Source organism: Aspergillus homomorphus, assembly GCF_003184865.1.
Source record: "Aspergillus homomorphus CBS 101889 unplaced genomic scaffold BO97scaffold_12, whole genome shotgun sequence".
Lineage (NCBI taxonomy): Eukaryota > Fungi > Ascomycota > Eurotiomycetes > Eurotiales > Aspergillaceae > Aspergillus > Aspergillus homomorphus.
This window is the reverse complement of record NW_020291898.1, coordinates 399,058-418,306: the sequence shown is the minus strand read 5'-3', so window position 1 is coordinate 418,306 and position 19,249 is coordinate 399,058. Positions and strand designations below refer to the sequence as shown.

The 19,249-nt window shown below is 51.4% G+C and overlaps 8 protein-coding genes across 8 annotated transcripts; 3 read left to right on the top strand and 5 right to left on the bottom strand.

The window, feature by feature from the left end:
• Window positions 1–26: 26 nt before the first annotated feature.
• On the bottom strand, window positions 27–3,744 carry tof1 (putative DNA repair protein (Tof1); the record flags this gene model as incomplete). The annotated part of the gene is made up of 4 exons (XM_025698248.1): window positions 27–1,109; window positions 1,171–3,294; window positions 3,355–3,592; window positions 3,655–3,744. The coding sequence occupies 4 exons, from the start codon at window positions 3,742–3,744 to the stop codon at window positions 82–84; spliced, it is 3,480 nt and encodes a 1,159-aa protein (XP_025552805.1). The 3' UTR covers window positions 27–81.
• Window positions 3,745–3,994: 250 nt separating this feature from the next.
• On the top strand, window positions 3,995–5,433 carry BO97DRAFT_388235 (3-hydroxyacyl-CoA dehydrogenase family protein). Its single transcript, XM_025693641.1, has 3 exons — window positions 3,995–4,242; window positions 4,304–4,403; window positions 4,506–5,433. The coding sequence occupies exons 1-3, from the start codon at window positions 4,114–4,116 to the stop codon at window positions 5,234–5,236; spliced, it is 960 nt and encodes a 319-aa protein (XP_025552804.1). The 5' UTR covers window positions 3,995–4,113; the 3' UTR covers window positions 5,237–5,433.
• BO97DRAFT_34780 (BRcat and Rcat domain-containing protein) lies at window positions 5,407–7,061 on the bottom strand. Its single transcript, XM_025691862.1, has 3 exons — window positions 6,489–7,061; window positions 5,906–6,430; window positions 5,407–5,848 (listed from the first exon to the last, which is right to left on the bottom strand). Exons 1-3 carry the CDS (start codon window positions 6,752–6,754, stop codon window positions 5,578–5,580), a joined length of 1,062 nt encoding a protein of 353 aa, XP_025552803.1. The 5' UTR covers window positions 6,755–7,061; the 3' UTR covers window positions 5,407–5,577.
• Window positions 7,062–7,833: 772 nt separating this feature from the next.
• arp6 (actin family protein) lies at window positions 7,834–9,642 on the bottom strand. The gene is made up of 4 exons (XM_025695032.1): window positions 9,033–9,642; window positions 8,246–8,954; window positions 8,134–8,196; window positions 7,834–8,076 (listed from the first exon to the last, which is right to left on the bottom strand). The coding sequence occupies exons 1-4, from the start codon at window positions 9,538–9,540 to the stop codon at window positions 7,938–7,940; spliced, it is 1,419 nt and encodes a 472-aa protein (XP_025552802.1). The 5' UTR covers window positions 9,541–9,642; the 3' UTR covers window positions 7,834–7,937.
• Window positions 9,643–9,917: 275 nt separating this feature from the next.
• Window positions 9,918–13,370, bottom strand: BO97DRAFT_34719 (uncharacterized protein). The gene has a single exon (XM_025691845.1). The coding sequence runs from the start codon at window positions 13,081–13,083 to the stop codon at window positions 10,102–10,104; it is 2,982 nt and encodes a 993-aa protein (XP_025552801.1). The 5' UTR covers window positions 13,084–13,370; the 3' UTR covers window positions 9,918–10,101.
• Window positions 13,371–13,569: 199 nt separating this feature from the next.
• Window positions 13,570–14,861, bottom strand: BO97DRAFT_413237 (uncharacterized protein; the record flags this gene model as incomplete). The annotated part of the gene is made up of 6 exons (XM_025696276.1): window positions 13,570–13,594; window positions 13,707–13,771; window positions 14,030–14,190; window positions 14,248–14,278; window positions 14,578–14,772; window positions 14,817–14,861. The coding sequence occupies 6 exons, from the start codon at window positions 14,859–14,861 to the stop codon at window positions 13,570–13,572; spliced, it is 522 nt and encodes a 173-aa protein (XP_025552800.1).
• A 313-nt stretch (window positions 14,862–15,174) lies between these two features.
• Window positions 15,175–17,191, top strand: BO97DRAFT_34708 (uncharacterized protein). The gene has a single exon (XM_025691840.1). It carries the CDS (start codon window positions 15,312–15,314, stop codon window positions 16,755–16,757), a length of 1,446 nt encoding a protein of 481 aa, XP_025552799.1. The 5' UTR covers window positions 15,175–15,311; the 3' UTR covers window positions 16,758–17,191.
• A 418-nt stretch (window positions 17,192–17,609) lies between these two features.
• BO97DRAFT_404774 (60S ribosomal protein eL13) lies at window positions 17,610–19,246 on the top strand. The gene is made up of 5 exons (XM_025695031.1): window positions 17,610–17,687; window positions 17,817–17,850; window positions 17,982–18,028; window positions 18,161–18,319; window positions 18,436–19,246. Exons 1-5 carry the CDS (start codon window positions 17,685–17,687, stop codon window positions 18,868–18,870), a joined length of 678 nt encoding a protein of 225 aa, XP_025552798.1. The 5' UTR covers window positions 17,610–17,684; the 3' UTR covers window positions 18,871–19,246.
• The last annotated feature ends 3 nt before the right edge of the window (window positions 19,247–19,249 follow it).

The window sequence follows — 19,249 nt, the reverse complement described above, 5'->3', positions numbered from 1 at the left end:
TCCTCAAGAACCGTGCTAAAACCCAACACCTAAGAACTCCGCTTCATCAATGTCGTCATGCCATGATCAAAGATGCATCGCTCACTCCGAGTCGCTGTCGACCACAAAACCAGCGCGCATCCGCCGGCGCGAAGCGGCCGCTGTAATAGGTTCGTCCTCCTTTTCCTCCAGGGCGTCAGCGTCCACTTCAGGCCCGCTAGAATGTAGAGCTTCCTCGTTGCGAGCTGGTGCCAAAAGGTCCTCGCGGTTTCGACTAAAGGCAAGATCGTCATCAAATTTCAGATCATCATCGAGTCCATTATCAAGCGTATCGTCTTGTGGCGACCCTGGCGACATCACTCCGGTGCCTCCCATTATAATATCCTCGTCCTCATCTAGGCCGTCAGTCTGGCTGACTATTCGTTGACGCTTGTTTTGGCGCTTCCCTTGCCCTTTCTTCCCGGTGCCTTCCAGTTCTTCTGGCGGAACACCATGTAGCATGGCCTTTTTGATGCGGTCGGCCTGCTCTTTGCGCCGCTGTTCTTCCAGACGGAAGAATTTCTCGTCTGCTTCCTCGTCCGTCTCTTCGTCACTGGCATGCACATACAGATCACTCTTGATTTTCGCGATCCGCGCGCGAGCATTCTCTTCACGTGCGCGGCGACGCTCCTCAAGGGCTTCCTCATCGAGAGGTTCGCCTTCATCATCGCCCTGCTGCTGCTTGCGTTTCTTCCGCCTTTGCTTTAGCTCTGTGAGCGCATTCGCCTTTGACCGGGGGTTTGGCGGAAACAGGAATCCCTCGGGGACTTCATCTTCGCCCTCCGAATCAGATCCAAAATTGATGTTCTGGGTTTCGGACTGGTTGGCTTCCTTCTTGGCGCCGTATTTGCGCCGAATCAGTTCGCGCGGGTCGCGTCCGAGAGTGCCTTTCTCGGCCTTAGCAAGGTATCTATCGATGAAGCTTTTCATGTCCCGCAGGTCCTGCGCCGTTGCAGTCGACGGGATGACCCAGGACGCCCCAGCCACGTCTTCCACTCCCAGGCGCTCGAATTTGACGAGCGTCATCAGAAGCCGGAGCTTCGCATTTGAGAACATGGCGTTTTGACATGCCGCGTCTCGAGGTTTGACGGCTGCGCAACAGTCAATACATGAGCATAGTATCATACGGTGAGGGAAACAATGGATGCATACATATCATGGGATTGGGCACCCTTGCACTCTCTGCCCCTGCTTCACGTAGGGCCTTCTCTTGCTCTTCCCAGGTTTCTCGTTCTTCGATAGCTGACCCCAGGACTTCGCTTATCCACCTGACAAGATCCGTGTCCCCATCCAGTACCAGGGCAGGGACCATGATACCCAGTTTCTCCTCGATAGTACTCGCTTGTTTGGGATCGATCTCCAGCTCAGCTGGAGCCCTCCGGACGGTCGATAACGTCTGCCGTTCGTGCCCGTATTCGAGATAGAATGTGGTTGCATTGATCTTGCTAAACAGTAGTTCCACGAACAGAGCCGGGCGCTGGTCCAGTTTCTTGGTCAACCTCCTGAATATTTGGCGGACGAGCTCCTCCCAGTCTTCGACAATCGGTTTGCCTGAATCCAAGGCCCCAGGCCCTTTGATCATGCGGTAGAAAAGGTTGATGATATCGAGACGAAAAAGCAAGACGCTCATCTCTTGCTTGAAGGCAATGCGGTAGAAATACCGATGAGCCCGTTTTAGTTGCTCCGTATTGAGCTCGTTGTAGTGCTTGGTGAAACTAACAAAGGTATCAACACATTTCTGGTTGCAGAATTTCGCGGCAAAGCGCCTAAAGTCGAAGCTGCGCTCTTTCGACATTCTCTCGGCTTCCATCATATCCTCATCCTCTGATCCATGCTCTTCGTCATTCTCACCTTGGACGATCCCTTCACTTTCTTTCTGCTTGCGTCTGGCACGTCGCCGCGACCGCACTTGCATATCAACATTCTCTTTGGAGTAGCGTTCCAGCATACGTAAGAAAACATGGGTAAGCTCGGTACATGCGTTCAAGTAACCGAAGCCCTGATCGGTATAACCGCGAACGATGGCAATCAAGCGATCGTGCGTCGTCTCCTCGTAGAAAATCCGGTTCTGGATATTCTCCGCAATCTCTTGGTCCTCCTCGAGTGGGGACTGGACCATATCCTGGACAGTCAACAGGATCTGCGTGAAACAGCGCATTTCTGCAGTGAGATCCTGCCAATCCTTGTTGTCGACAGCATACTGCATGGCCCTATTAAGGAAGACAAAGGTCTCCTGATCGAGGACACCAGCAACAAGACCGAAGCTATCCGGCTCGATCTCTTTCCCTGGCTTGTCGCTCTGCGCCTGTTTCTCCCGCTGGCGTGCACGACGAGCCCGCTCCGCCTGCAGAAACCAGGACACAGTGTAGAAAAATTGGCGGGTATTGATGTCCACCACCCGGTCCGCTTCACGTTCGATTGCCTTTCGCACATGAGTGAAGAGAGGGTTGAAGCCCGAATCCAAGAACTCTTCTACAAACTTCCGGAGGTTCTCGGACGCCGTCGAATTGAGGTGCACAGGGGTACTGAAGTCGTTGTACACGGTTAGGTCTTGCGCTTTCCGGCGAAATTGGGGCTTGTTCCACTTCTTGCTCTCGTCCATCTTTTGGAACGTTGTCTGGTCATCCTTGAGGACGCTCTGCCCAGATACTGTGGAGTATTTGGCGTCGTCACGCTTCACCCAGATCATGGTTCCGAATCGACCGTGCCGCGTGGGTGCGTTCTTCGCATATTCCCTCCGCAGGGACGACTCCTTCCGTAGCAGATCATCCAGCTCGTCGGTTCGTTTCGCGGCGCGTTGAGTATTGTCCATGAACAGCTTCTCAACGTCGACGCCTCTTACGAGATGGAACAGTATCTCGAGGAGAGCCACGTCTTGCATGTTGAAGTCATCTCCTACATTAGAGCACATGGTGAGAAGAAGTGCGAACACATCCTGATCCTGGAAGGCATTAGTGGTTGCCGACCGAGACGTTTCCTCCTCGTCGCCTTCAGCTGCTAGGCGAGTATTCGGAGTTATAAGGGCGATGTTGCGTAGGAAGAAGAGCATCAACTTGAGAATACCCTCGTCTCGAGTGGCGCGCTCAGATCGTGGGATCGCCATGCTCGGGATACCGATGCGGATAATTGTTCGAAGATAACTGGTGCTGGCATGACTGAGGATCCCTCGCTTGTATGCAACATGCGAATGTTGTAGGTAAGGAATGTGTCTGAAGTTGTCGGCCGTCATTTCACCTTGCATCTCGATCGGCCATGTCAGAGGTACTAGGATCTCCACTGTGAACTGTCAGCCCACATCTTCCGTGATATAGATGACTGAAGAAGACTACCACGTACAGCAGGCCAAGGCGATGCGGGACATGTACTTGGTTTGTTTGGTGCTATTCGCCCATGTCGACAGGATTGGTAGCAGATCTCCGTTGACCAGATTCGCTTCTCCCAAGCATCGCGCAACGTCCAGGCGGTTATACTTCTCATCGTAGAGTTTCAGCCAGCGCTTGATATCCCGCAAGCAGGCGAGCGCATCGTCACCCAAAACGTACTTGTCCGCATCGTCTCCGTTGAAGCCTCCAAGCTATTGACAAATTAGGATATTGCGATTGCGCTGTCACGAGAGGAATTGGGCTTTGCACTCACCGCGCTGACAAGACTGTAGACATGGGCTCGAACTTCCGGATCCACGACCGTGACATCCGCAGCCGCAAGCGCTGGCTCTTCGACCTCCATGTTAGCAGATGGTGCTAAGCTCCCGAGTCTTCACTCCGATGGCTTCGACTTAACACTACAATGGGAATCTGTGAACCATCTCGCGCGCAAACAGCCAGTAAACCAATCATAACGCGCCATTTACGTGTTATCGCGTCTCCGCCTTCGGGCAGCCGGCGAAATCGTTCATCCGCTTGAACCGAGGCTAGCCGATGACGTCGGCTCACATGGGCCGATACCCGCGGATTATTGGGGAAGGGCGAGCATCACAAGTAAATTGCGGAGAGAGATGAAGTTCGAGGGTGTCGAGTTCGGTTGGCTTTATTACACCCTCAGTCGATCCGATTCTTTCTCTACACGGGACAAATTGTTGGATACCTTGCTATCGTCATGTTATTGTCTTCAGTTCGTTCCTTCCGTTCCAGAGGCCTTTCTGTGGCTTCTCGGGCCTTTAGCACAACTCCCCTCACTCGAGCGGCCGAGGTCAAGTCACTAGGCGTGATTGGGGCAGGTCAAATGGTCAGTCTCCATTGCTTTCACACAAACGTGAATTGACAGTGTACTGAATTAGCAATTCTAGGGATTGGGTATCGCACTCGTTGCCGCCCAGAAAGCGCAAGTCCCAGTGACATTAATTGACACCTCCCCTGCTTCTCTAGATAAGGGTCTCAAGTTTGCTGGTAAGCACAATGCCCCTGCCCTTGCGCCCCGAGGCTCTCTCTCCACCTTGAAGCGCCTTCTTCTTCATTATTCTAACCTGTTCAATTCTCTGAATACCACAGACAAGCTCTTAGCCAAAGACGTTGCCAAGGAGCGACTCACCCGGGAGGCCGCCGACGCGGCCCGCGCCCGCATTACCCCGAGTCAGAAGATGGACGACTTGTCCGCGGTCGACTTCGTCATCGAAGCCGTGCCCGAGATCGTGGACTTGAAGACGTCCATCTTCGCCCAGCTGGCGCAGATCGCGCCCAAGCACGCCATCCTGGCCACCAACACCTCGTCCATCTCCATCACCAAGATTGCCGCGGCGACGACGACGGACCCTACGGACCTTCAGGCGCCGTCGCGCGTCATCTCAACACACTTCATGAACCCAGTGCCTGTGCAAAAGGGTGTGGAGATCATCGCCGGCCTGCAGACCTCCCGCGAGACGCTCGATACGGCCGTCGCCTTCGTCCAGCGCATGGGTAAGATCTCCTCCGTGTCCGCGGACTCGCCCGGCTTCCTGGCGAACCGGATCCTCATGCCGTACATCAATGAGGCGATTATCTGTCTCGAGACTGGGGTCGGCGGGAAGGAGGATATTGACAGTATCATGACGAATGGCACGAATGTGCCAATGGGTCCGTTGACGCTGGCCGATTTCATTGGCCTGGATACCTGTCTGGCGATCATGAATGTCCTGCATCAGGAGACCGGCGATAGTAAATACCGGCCCTCTGGGCTGCTGAAGCGTATGGTCGATGCTGGCTGGTTGGGGAAGAAGTCTGGGAAGGGCTTTTATGACTACTGACAGAGGCTGAGCGCGTAACGCATCTCAATACTCTTTCATATCTTTCTTGGTTAGGATATCATCAACGCAGACTGGAGATTTAGCGTCCATTTATGGTCATAATGGAAGCTTTAGTCCTTATTACCATCAAAAAGCCTACCTTAACCCCGAGAGGTATACTCCTTTACATTTTGTCATTCTGTCATAGCATCTGGGTGGAAAGGTAGACAGCTATAGATAGTAAAGCATCAGAGTGAAAAAAACAAAATCATCGCCACACGACAGAAGAAAGTTAAAAGAGTGGCTAACTCAGCAATGCAGGCCTCCTTGAATCAAAATCGTTAAGTCATCATGCATCTTCATCATAAAATGCTGTCCCGGCGCAGCAAGTCCATGCTCTGTCGGGACAGTCTCTTGCTCTCCCTGCTGCTCCCTTTAGTCATAAGTTTGGACTTCGCCGCCTCCTCGTCACGGAGTCTTTCATTACGCAGAATTGCAGTGACTACTGCAGATAACTCGGCTTCCTGATCTCGACTCAGTTTAGTGTGCCCGATGAGAACGGCCAAGAAATCAGCAGGTCGCTGTCCCGACGCAGCACAAGCGCAAGCAAACCAAGGATCTCCGCATTTGTAACTAGAGCGGTCAGCCTTTAAACGTCTTTTTATCGCATGGTGCGAGTGGAAAGCCTACCAAAACTGCGCCTTGCATCTGCAGGTGACGTGGTCACAACCAGACATAAGCTCCACCATAGAACCGCAACTGTAGCATCGCTGCCACTGCTTGAGTCGGGCCTCCTCAAGAAAAGCGGCAAGGCCGGGATCCGGAAAGCACCCTTTCGATGTATGAGCCAGGTCGCGACACCCCGAACAAATCTTGGTGCCACAGTAAGGGCACGCCTGCGACGGAGACTTGCTGTTTAAGTGCTGCGGGGGAATGAAGCGCCCACATATCGCCGTAGGGCAATACCTACGCTCTGCAGCCGGTGTGGCATATTCCTGCGCTTTCGACATGTAGAAAGTCTTCTCCTTGAGCGTCAACACAGGCAGGATAACCTCTGTTGGGATATTCAGCTTGCAGCATCTGGGTGGGAACAACCCCTCCTCAGACATGACCGTGAACACCATCTGCTTCATGCATCGACTGCAATACTTGTGTTGACAAGGCATAGACACCAAGCACTCGGCGGGCATGATGTCGAGGCAGCACACACAGCGTCTTCGACAAGTCAGTACGTCTATAGTAAAGGATCATTCGTGCATTGGGGTGAACTGACTCGTCAGTAGTTTCACTCTTAGCCTGTTCTTTGGTGAACTTGCCACGAAGCTTGGCCAAGAACCGCTTTACCCTGGATCTTGTACGACCATTCTTTTCGCTGGACAAAGGATCCGGGGAAGCGGCATCGACCCCCGACGCAGCATCGGATGACTGAGAATATGACCTCGACCCACGCATCGTACGAGACCCTTCTGGCTTCGGGTGAGCTTCAGACGATTGCGGAACAGCTCGAGAAGAAAGGCTTTTGGCGAACATTGCGGGCATCCTCTTTTGTGGCACAACTCTTCTGCAGTTCAGGACTCGGGGGAAAATTGCAAGACTGTCCCGCGAGAATTGAGGGTCCTGAGGCTGGGTAGGAGCAGGTCGGACCGATTGATTGCTTGAGAGTATTCTAGGATACTGGAATCCATAATCGCAGGTCGTGTCTGGCAAGAGCGGTTTGAAGGTAGTACTAGAGTTGGTGACTGAGTATCAATAACATAGTATGAACAGTGTAGATGATCGGTTAACTTATATATTTGATAGATGGTAGAAAGGTTGGGAAAATAAACAAGACCAATCCGAGCAGGAACGGCCTTTGATTCTATATAAGTTGTCCCTCGAACTGACCGGAATGCTCTTCCGGATGGCTGTCGCATGATGAAATGCGGCATCTGCGACAACTAAGCTGCCACGCCATGAACAAGGCGGTCGAGTGCCACATGTTCGGGCTTCATCATTCGCTACCAAGGGGAATGGGGGGTTTCTCTTCGATCACCAATTCGCCGACTGTTGTTGGAAGGGGAATCTGAGAATGGCGCTATGTCAAGTACTTCAACCAACCACAACCGCAATTCAGCGCGTCAACAAGGGTCAAATGTCGGGGAGGATGGTCAACCATGAGGGTACCGGTATGCTTCCGTCAAGCCGGTTGTCGACGTGTCCGACTGCAGGATGGGGCAGTTGTTTGGAAGGATGAAGCTTATAGGAGAAGACGAAGAAGCAAGGAAAGCGAGAGATCGAGGCCGAGAGGGAGGGAAATTAATCAGGTAGCAACCTTGGATAGTGTCCGTGATTGAACATGTCGGGAAAGCCCGAGGGAAAGGAGAGAAGCCCGGAAACCGCAGCCTCACCGCAACAAGCGACGCTCCAATCCAACCCCATGACTCACCTTCATCTTTCTGCCCAACTGGCTTGACCTGATTGACACTGCATGGTCGTGAACAACCACTGCCAATCAAGATGCTGGGAACTGACGTTTGTACGGTATCTTACGATGTGAAATCGGTGCGCATTCTGCTGTGTCACACACACATTCAACCGACCAGCTCATTAATTCAAGGGTATCAAGGACATATATTACACAAACAGGAAAGGTGCCAGCCTGTAATGACGAACAAACAGCTGCAGTTCAAACCCAGAAAGACGCGAGTCGCGCCTTAGCCTCGAACTTCCCGATTCCGACCGGCTATAATGCACCAGAAAACTTCCGACCAGCCCAGGAAGAACCATACTCTTGGTATTCTTGACGCGTGATGGCAACCTTTTTCAATTCTTCTCTATTGGTGGCCATTCGTGACGCCCCCAACCAGGTGCATCGAATTGGACTTTATTCAAAGCTCATTAGTCTCCCAACTCTAGTCGCAGGATAAGGATACGCTTACTCTGGAGGACATCGCACTCTAACAACACATTCAGCGGACGCCAGTTGTCGCAGCTCGGTCTCCCTATACTGGGTTAGCAATGTGGAGATCATGCCACGGGGGATCGTCCTACAATCTCTCCAAGAAACCCGGTAATAGTGAGTTTCCGCCAACGACTAGGACGTTGGCCAAGAAGGCTGGGTGCAACCCGGTGGGCAATACAGAGAGACTCTGCAAAACGATGTCTGCGATTCCGGCCTGCTTCATGCCAATATCACTGGGGGTGAACAGGATCTCCGGGATAGTGAATCGCTCGTTGCCCAAGACCAAGGCATCTTCAGATAGCGCCTCAGCGCTGGCACCGGACAGGGCTCCTTTCCTCTTCTTAGCGTTCAGCAATGGATCGTGTGGTCGCATGAAGCCCTTCTTCCCCGCATTGGGGTCCGGGAGGACATAGTCCACTGCAACCCCTTCTTTCGAGTCAGGGAGGCCACGCTTCCGATTGCCTTTCCAGGTCTGTTCCAAGTCGCCAGCGAAGTTATTGCTCACATAGCAAACAGCCTCTTTGACTTCATTCATGATATATGTTTCATCCACCATGTTGTACTGCCGCACTGACACCATTTCCTTCAAATAGTTTGTAAGATGCTTGCCGCCCAGGTCGAGTCTGCGTATAGCACGTTGAAGTGACTGGCCCCGGTAGACAGGCGTCACTGTGGTGTGGGAGTAGCCCGAATCGATGACCAGTAAACATTCTCTCGGGGACACGACAGCGTCCGCATCTTTGACGATCGGATCTCCAAAGAGAGTGCGTAATTCGTTCCAGGCATTCAGCGGCGGTCCTAACGCGGCAATCAGCATCAGCAAGAGGGGCGCAGATGGCGTGATGGTTTGTATGTGATCTCAAATGGAGGTCGTACCTAAGCTTCTGTAATAACCACCAAAGCCCCATTCTTCCATCACAATCTCATCCGCATTCTTCTGCAAGGCAGGCAACGCATTGGGCGCCTCCGTTAGTACCAAGGTTGTGTCTTCTGGGTCGGTAATGCGCAACTCCTTGCTCCGCACAGTCTTCTCATCGAAGAATGAATGCTCCCAAATCTCTTTCTGAGCTTCCCAGTTAACGATATATCCCTTCTCTACCGGCCGACGAAAGGACATCTCGTTCCAGTCTGTCACATGTGTATTGACTTGCGAGCCGACGTGAATGCGATTCCCACGTGTCTTGACAATCGCATTGGGTATGGTGGCGCACGCCAAAAGCGCCTTTTCTTGATCATCAGGCGGCGAGTATTCGGGCGCATATCCTGCTTTGAGTGTGTAGGCGCCGTTGTCAACAATGAATGTTTTATCCGGAAGGGCTTGGAAGGACTGGGCTTTGGCGACGGAAGCTCTGCCGACAGATGGACGCGGTTTAGCGGTACCCATGCTGACGCAATTGTGGTGGATGTGCCGCAACGGAGTAATTCAGGGGGTATTGTACATGGACAGATTATACAGTGTCCGGGCCGGCACTTCTTGAGTTTGTTGATTCTAGTGGTTGAGAGTAGGATGAACGGAATGATGGTCCTCCGCGGCGGGCGGCGATGCCAAGCAGTAAAGCCTCCTGATTGGGAAATTAGGGCTTATTCTTAGGGCCACTTGATTTGTACCGTCGTCGGAACAGCTCTCATGACAAGCTGGTCTTCGAGCAGTTGTGCCATCAACAAAGCGATGTAAAGCCATCTTGTCCATATTTCACTACATGCAATATTCGATGGGCAGAGTGACAATAAAGAATGTGCCTACCAAAATCTAATCACATTGACATATCACAACACGCTCACGAAACTACTAGCTACTCAAGGACTCAGAATGAGAGGCTCGGTACATCAAGAACTCTATGCAAAATATGCTACATGATTGGTTATGGCGTCAATGGAAAGAGACCGGGTAGTATGAGTGATCGCCGAACGACAAAAAGCTGCAGTACGTGACGTTTGGATCCTGCTAAGTCGAATGGTCGACCGTCTCGTACTCAGAAAGTTCTTCCGCAGGGATCCGATCCTTAAGCCATTCGAGAATGGCGTCGGTCCCCTTGGCGACAATCTGCCACCGAGGAACTCGAAAGCTGTTCCCTGCTACCTCGAACCTTCGCAGTGCAGATCCGCTGCCCCAATTTTTGCTTGAACCTTCTCCTCTTAGCAAGCCTAATTTAGGCGGAAGCAAGCCGATGTCATTATTACACACGTCTAATACCTGAAGACCGTGAACGGCATCAAATTCCAAGCTGGTATATCGGTTGTCGGCAGCCAGAAAAGCCATCAGATTAGGGTAGGTACGGCGAACACTTGGGACGTGACCTGACAGGCGGTTGTAAGAAACGTCCAGAAACGTGAGAGCTGGTGCCTCAAGGTTGGTTAGGATGGGATTCAAATCAGAAATATTTGTAGCACTCAGATTCAAGCTTTGGAGATTCGGAAGCGTGAGGGACGAGGCAAAGAGTTCTGTATCCTTTAACGGGTTGTTTGAAAGGTCGAGATCGATAAGGTTAGACGCCAGTAAGCTGAGTGCGGGAATTGGAAAGTAGCGTAGCTGATTATGATGCAAATACAAGCATCTGACTTCGCTCAGGTTTATTCGTTTCAGCTCATCCAGTTCTAGCTCGCGCATATCGGTGTAGGATCGATCAAGGACACCTCCAGGCTTGACCTGCCAAGCAGCAGTCTGGGCTGGGGTTTCTGGTGCCAGTGTGAATTGAGTTGCGACAGAGCCTGCGTCATCGTCTGTATCTTGAGGCTCGGGTTCGCATCGGTTTCGTAGGTCGCGCTTCAAATCTTCGGTGCCCATTGTCAGAAATTTGCGTTCGCGAAGGGGATTGTTAGCAACCCGGAACGTTGACAGGCTCTCCATCAAGCCAATTCTATCATTCAGCCTGGAAATATCATTTCCTGTGAGATCCACATTCCGAATATTTTTCAAGTCAAGAAAGCCTTCCGGAAGAACTGTAAGGCCGTTGTCCTCAGCCGACAGCGTCAACAAGGCCTGCCACGACGACACATCCGGTAACGATCGGATGCGGTTGGAACTTATCGCTAACGTCTGGATGTTGGGAAGTTCCAATGCCATATTTTCAGAGAGCTTCGTCAATGCATTGTAGGCTACGTCGAGAATCTGCAGTGTCTCAAGTCTATAGACTGAAGCTGGAATGAGTGTACCTTTCAGCTTGTTCTTTGGGGCCCGGAGGTCTCTCAAAGAAAGCTGACTCAGAGCTTCAAACTGTAACGAGCTCAGCTGGTTACCGCCAAGATCTAAGATGCGCAGTGAAGCCAATTCTGACACATCTGGGGGTAAGTCAGTGATAGCATTATCATGCAAATCGAGAGACTCCAGCATAGTCAGGTTCTTGATATCTGATGTCAAAGCACCTTCCAATTGGTTCTTGGCCAGCTTGAGGTCCCGCAGAGATACCAGCTCCAACACGACTTGTATATCGTTCATTTTGAGATTGTTATTTGACAGGTTCAAGGTGTGAAGCCTTTGCAATCTTCTGAAGCCTATCGGTAGAGATTGCAGTAAGTTACCGTGCAAGTCGAGCAGTTCAAGCCCACCAAATTGGTTTCCCTTCTCGTGAGCATCATCTTCTAGATCATGCGGATCAATATCAGGGAAAGCCTCTTCGGGAAGCTCCGTAAATTCGTTGTCCGCGGCAATGAACTTGACCAGGTCTACACTCTGGTACCATTCGGTTGTAGCATTAGGATCAAAGTCATACATGGTCATAACCTCTTTGGGGATTTCTTTCAAAGACATGGCTGCTATGTTCAGGTGACCAGATGTTCTGCCTGCTTCGAGGCGCTTGCGAAGAAGTCCATGATTTGAAACCTGAAGATCCTGATTAAATGGGTCTGCGGTGTTGAACTGATCCCAAGCGTGGCCTGTCGACGAAGATTGAATGCGTTTTTGCGTCTCTGCTTTTCGTGCGGCTTTAGCCTTCGCGATGCTCTCTCTTAGAGCGCTTGAGGACTTTGAAACCTTCCTTGTTTCCATCTCAGCCTGCTGCTCCGAAGTCAAGTCGGATGCCGTGGATCGTGCAGATGGTGACCGGGGCCCAACCGATGCTTGTCTTGGCACTGAAATCTTCGGCTGGGCCCTTCGTGTCTTCTTCACTTCGAGACTGGGCAATGAAAGATCTGGGCCTGACCCAACGGAATTCACATGTGTTTGATTGCGAGTTGCACGGGCCTTCGTCGCAAGGGATGTGCCATTACCGTTCGCTTGATGATCACTCATTCTCGTTGCTGGCATCTTTAACTTCGATGGGCTATTTGTGGTCGGCGCAAGGCCGTAATCGCCCGATGCAGCGTTTGTGGGCAAGGGCGGGCGAGGTCTTGAGGGTAGCCGCATGGCAGAGGATGGCCGCGCAAGGTAATCACCCCCACTGGGTTGTCGAGACGAGGACCTAGAGGGCGACCTTGAATAGCTAGTAAATGAGGAAGAGGGACGTGATGGGGACCGCATCGGGCTCGTTGCGCCATAGAAACTCGACTGCCTCCGTGCTGGCCCTGGAGATGGTGGGATCCGTGAAAGTGTCTCGATCGTTCGCTCTGCCAGCGAAGGGCGTGTCCGGCCCCGTGTCTCTGTATCCTCGACCGATATATCCTCACTCTCTGAAGCTTGAACAGTATCTATGATCGGGCTTGCTTCGAACTTTGCACCCTTGCCCGCCCTTGTCTGAGATCCATCTTTTTGTCGAAGTCCGGCGGAGAATTTCTGTCGCGCTGTATACTTCGGGAGGGGTTTCTTGAACACAGTATCTTCGGACGGTCTGCGGAGCCTGCTCACATTTAGGCCTGAATCGGTTTGTAACTTCTCGCGCGAAGGCGATGGTCGGGGCGATTTAGAGGCTGCGGATGTTGTCGGCAGGGGAAGTCTTGAGGTTAATCGGGGAATGCCACTTGTTCGGGCAGGTGTTTTGGGTTGATTGTTCATTTTTGCACAGCTTGTTGGCAATCTGCGGATGTCTGACTGGAGAAAAATCTTTGGTAGCCACTGTCGCCACTATAGCAAGCTCATGACCGTGAAAATATATCACACTCCGGACAAAAAGATACTGATGATCAAGATAGGAGAACTTAAGTCCAGAGAAATCCAAAGAGCTCACACAGTTAAAGGATGTATAGATGTTTGTGCATGTTAGAGGGGGGTGGTCAGTTGTCAGTCGTGTACAGTGATCTCACTGGAATCTGCATGTTGTCCATTAGTTGGCTGTGATTGAATTAATTGTTTATCACTTAATGTAAAGGCCCACCGCGGCTTATTGCATACATTGGTGCCTGAGGCTCTAACCCCCACATTTAAGGCACAACAAAAGCATCACAACAAAAGCATCACAACAAATATATACCTGGACATTGTCTTTTCACGAACTCCCCCACGCTATGCGATGACAGGCAAGCCAATGCTAGTAGATCCGCATCAGGACATGATTTTGTCGTATACACTGAAAGCATATATAGTAGGAAGCTCAGAGCTACTGCAAGTTGCTACCGCAAGGCCCGCCGATTGTGTATATGCAAATCGAGACACTGAAAGACTTTTCGTACTGTACATACACAGGGGTTTCGAGATATCGCGAGATCATGCTTATACTGTATGGCAAGTACCATTTCTTGCCGATCTAAGCAATGATTTAAGTAGAATCCAGGTTCATTTAGATATCTACTAGATATATTCCTAAAGTATGAAAATATATAAGTTCAGCATAAATGAGTCGACAGAGGCCACTATAAAGCACGAGTCACTCAGTCGAGGCCGTGAGTTGCACATGCCAGTGTTCCGAGTACCTCAAACAAGCTATAGTTGTCTGAGTCAGATTCCGGTTTGGTCAAGTAAAGTGTGAAGAATCGGTATGATGTGCTTCGTACCTAACACATACTGCACAAGTGATTTCTGCATTCCCTTGTCTCGTTGACCACACTGTTAGTTCATTCCACGGCCCAGACTCGATCTTGCAAGTCCGCCGATCGGACAAAGCCTGATATGCCGGATTTGATTTGTTGTCTGTCGAGATCTTTCTTGACCTGTAGTTGCTACAATCTGAATCCAAGTACAGTAAGATAGTAAGGTACTCCGTACAGTTGGGCACTTTCCTACCAAAGGCAGCGAGCGGCGCAGTGACCACCACCTGGAGGCAACTTGTAGTACTGTGTCAAGACGATGATGGCATAAGACGGATTGTGTCATGCGAAGAAGGTTGGTTAGTTAGCCTGTTAGTTAGCACGGGTGCTCGGCCCAATGGTGCTGGCCGGATCGAGGAGCTTCAGCTTCAGCCAGATCCATCCGTCGCTCCAGCTCTGACCGGTTGCCTGAGCTACAATCAAGGTGGCCCATGGGGTTTGGCTTGTGTTTACCTTTTGCGAGCGCCAGCGATTGCTTCTTAGCCGAATAAGGGTAGGCGGCCTTTTAGCGCGCGGCTGGACTCACGTGGTGGATGGTGGCTGGACATGGTTGGTCGAGGCTGAGCATTGCAAGCGATGGTTCCCAGCCTCCTCCACTTGTGCGCAAAGCAACGCTTGCAAACACCCTTAAGGCATCAATCCGGCCCCCTTCTTCCTCCTTGCTTCTCCTCATCAGATCATATCTCTTACCCCCCCCCCCCCCCCGCTTCCCGCCCATCATCTATTCATCCATCATCGCTCTTCGCTGTACCTTATCGCACGTACCTGCTTCATTCCTCTGGTCTCCTTACTCCGGTTGACGGCTTCCATTACGCTTCCATACCTATCTCTTACCTTGGTTTCTCTCGCCGAACCCAGAGCGATCTGTTTCCGACTCCTTATCGTCAACTCATATACCTTGCCTGCGGTTGAAACGTGCTCCATCCGGCTATCAGTGATAAGCGCACATTCCGTCGCAAAGCTGCTACTGCAACAAATCGCATGACGCTTGCTTTAGATTTGCCATCAATCGCATCGCTCCGCTCTGTCAATTGCGCCCTTTTTTTTTCTTTGACGGAAACACCCCAGCTCCTCGCACGCTCGCATTGATCAAGGTCATCGGCATCTCGCATCCGCTTGCGTGCGCCTGACCGCCCCACGATAACAGTCCGGTTTGACCTATTGGAAACCGTCTACACTGTTCTACATATAGAGTGTGTTGGGCTTTGCTGCACACACAAACATTCTAACTGCCTGCACCCCGGGTGCTGTTCTTTGAGCATGTCACAAGAAATTGAGCGTCCGCTCTCGCAGGGCTCGCTTGCTCCCCCAGTCGAAATCTCAGGGCCTGCTACTCCCATCAAACGGGCAAGCCTATCCGCATCGCCAGAATTGAGCGTCAAAGCTGGAAGCCAGGCTTCTAATTCAAGTCAGAGCAAATTTCTTTCACCCGCCTCTCTATCTTCATCGGACATGACACCACCACCATCATCCCAAATTCCCGGAGCCCCGTTGCGAGAATCGAGGTCGAGATCAAGCTCCTACCTGGCATCCCCACCAAATATTGAAAAAACCCTCTGTGTAGCATACGGCGCCTCGGAGAACCTGCCAACTGCCGACGAAATTGACAATGCTGATGAGTTTAAGCTTCGCATGATTGCTAAAGACCTCTTAGGTGTGGCTCAGGAAGCGCGCATGTCAGCGCTCCATTTCAAATTGCAGAATAGCCTGCTTTCATTCACAAGTAATGAAGCGATCAAACGTGCAGAAGTCGAGCATCAACTTGCGCGAAGGGAAGTTGAGATTCTTCAGAGCTCGGAATATCGCAGCCGCCATTACCAACATGAAATCAAGCCCATGCAGCCCATGTCCAATGTGGAGCTTGAGCTTTCCCTCAAGCGCAATCAGGAACTTGAAAGGGCCAATGCCACACTCGATCGAAGGCTTCGCCGGGCGAAAAAGCTTATCGAGCAGGAGAGAGACACGTCAGAGCTTCTGAGAGAGGAAAACAGAATGCTGAAAGAGCGAATTCGAGACAATCGAAAGCATTTCTCCAGGATGATCGAGCATGGCCCAATGTCGCCAAGTCCCCATAATGAGGCTCAAACTCCGCATAGACGGGCTATACCTCATTTCGCTGAGAATGGTAGTCACCAATTGAACGAAAATGAAAGCCATAACCCATTTGAAGCTCTTCTGGCGGCAGACCGCGTCCTCAATCGAGAGTCACCTGCTGTCACCTCAACTCCGTATAGGCAACGCCATCACAGGGAACGTGCGAACCGTCACATGCGCGGCGCTCATTCTTTGTCGTCTTTGCCTATGACCCCATCACAGCCTCGGCTGGCGCACGGCGAGAGCCGAGTCTACACCCCAGGGGCAGATTCTCTTGACGATCGTCGTGATCGAGACAGTACCATCTCAGCATCTGATATCGAAGAGGCTGAGACTGAGGAGGAAGTTCCCACTTCAGAAACACGTACTGTACCCGGTAGCGTGCATCGTCGCAGCCATTTCAACAATCAACACGAAAGTCGAGGCGTGGCGAGTGCTGCGAAATCGAGTACACTGTTGCAGACAAAACTGTTCGGCCAAGTCAGGAAGCCCGGCGTCGATCGGCCCCTGAGTTGTAGTCTCAAACGCAAAGCAAGTTTTGATGGTGTGACCCCGAAGAAATCAAAAGCGGAGGAGAGGGTGGGTCTCGGTATTGGCACCTGGAACAATTAGACCAAGCAATACCCGTGCACAACGACGAAGCGTCGCGATTCTGCCAGACCATTATCAGTCCTGGTATCCTGCCTGCCGTCCATGAAATGAGAGCTACGCTTTTCCGTGTCTGCCATTCAGCTGATCGTGTTGAACCTTTCTTTCTGCATAAACACCCGTTTCCAATGAGATGGAAAAGTAATGAGTGATGACTTGTAAAGAAATCAATGAGACTGGTGTTGCCTAAGGGCCGTTCTGCAGCTTGTTATCTTTTGGGATCTTATCTCCCCAGGTTTTGTCATCGATATTCTTGCTTTGGCTTTCAAGCATCTTGTAAAGGTGCTTGTTTCAGGAGTTTCTAGGATGTTTTTAGCGGTAGTCGAAAGCTAATGAAGATTCTACATAGGCTGGAATAGATTGACTTTTACGTCTTTAATGATATTGCCACAAGGACAGCAGCGCTGCTTACATATCTTCAAGTAGAAAGGACGGTAGGTAAGTAGGTCGGGAGTTAAATGCTCTGACCCAGCAGTAAATGGTGTAATTGATTGCACGTATACAACAATAGGCTATGTGAGTTTTGTCACGGATTTCAAATAGAGCAGCGTGTTGAAACCTGCTCTCAGCCATATCATTTAAGTCCTTCATCAGATCCTGATGCAAAGAGAAATTGTCTTAATGAAATTAACATTTGGCCCACCGAACCTTACTAGTTAGTCCATGGCAGTTGCCCTTCGGAAAAGGCGGAGACGAAGGCGGACAAGAGGAAGAGTCTGCCGGATTGGGTAAGCAGGGTAGGGCTCGCTAAGCGAGGCGATGCGGCTCTGCGCGGGTTAGCCACACCAAAAAAAGTTCCACCTAATATTGAGGCGAGGAGTCTTGAGATACGACCAGCAACCACCCACGACGACGACGACAATCTCCCGGCCTTGATCCCCATCCGTCACAATGGTGCGTTATACGTCCCTCTGCGATAACCTGATGATCAATACGACGGTCATGAGGTTTTTTTTTCTGTCTCTCCCGACTTTGGTTTTCGGCCGGTGAATGCTGATGGATTTACTTTTTGGTGTGATATAGGCGATCAAGCACAACAACCAGATTCTCAACCAGCGTGAGTAAAGCACCCGCACACAGAGCGAGATGGAAAAGCTAGAGGGAAAAACGTGGACGAAACGATGGATAGTGATCGATGGGTTGGGGATAATCGCAGAATGATAAACTGATGGACCTTTCTCTTTTCAGACTTCCACAAGGACTGGCAGCGTCGTGTCCGCGTGCACTTCGACCAGGTACGCTCTCCTTCCTCTACGACTTTTCTTTACGAATTCAACCGCGAACGATTTCGCTTCGGACTACATGAAAAGGGGGCGGGTTTCGCTGGGAAATTAAGGTCGGACTGACATGCTTCTTTTTGGTTATAGCCTGGCCGCAAGCACCGCCGTCGTGAGGCTCGTCTCGCTAAGGCCGCCGCCGTTGCTCCTCGTCCGGTTGACAAGCTGCGCCCCGTTGTGCGCTGCCCTACTATCAAGTACAACCGTCGTGTTCGTGCTGGCCGTGGTTTCACCCTTGCTGAGCTGAAGGTAACTCCTGCATTTCCTGGAGGATAATCGATGGATTGTTGGAAATGTTCCGTTCGCGATATGGGACAGGGACGCATACATGAGACGGAGGCTTACACGGTCGCAAAAACAAACAGGAAGCTGGTATCCCCAAGAAGCTCGCTCCCACCATTGGTATCTCCGTTGACCACCGCCGCGTCAACTACTCCAAGGAGTCCCTCGTCGCCAATGTCGCCCGCCTCAAGGACTACAAGGCTCGCCTGATCCTCTTCCCTCGCAAGAGCGGTCAGTTCAAGAAGCTCGACTCGTCTGCTGACGAGGTCAACGCCGCCAAGGCTGCCTTCGCTGAGGGCAAGACCGAGGGTTTCGTCACCCGTGTCAACCCCACCCTTCCCATCAAGAACCCCTCCGCCGCTGAGGCCGTCACCGAGGTCAAGCGTGACGATCTGCCCAAGGGTGAGGAGGCTGCCTACCGCCGCCTCCGTGAGGCCCGCTCCGAGGCCCGCTACAAGGGTATCCGGGAGAAGCGTGCTAAGGCCAAGGCTGAGGAGGAGTCTGCTGCCAAGAAATAAATGTGATTCGCTACTAATGATGATCGGGTCGATTTTCAAGTCGGGGATTAGTACATTGTGGCATGGCGTGGCTCCTCTTTTTCCTCTCTTACCTTTGTCCTTAACTTAAAAAGCTCCCAAACACCTCGAAATGCAAATGTCCCAAGTTTCATGTCCCACTACGGCTTTTTGTGTCTCCTGGACTCGGTTGTCATCAGATTTTGAGATCACATAAAACCTTTGCAGATACCCCCAGAATTACCTACCTGTTTTCGCATCTGATGAGTAGATGGTAGAAGTCAAGTTTACGCGGTTTTCATATGCTTTACACTTCGTTTCGCAGTAGATAACTTTGCTTTACTGATTGTTTCATGGCGACATTATGCGGTACCATTGGCTT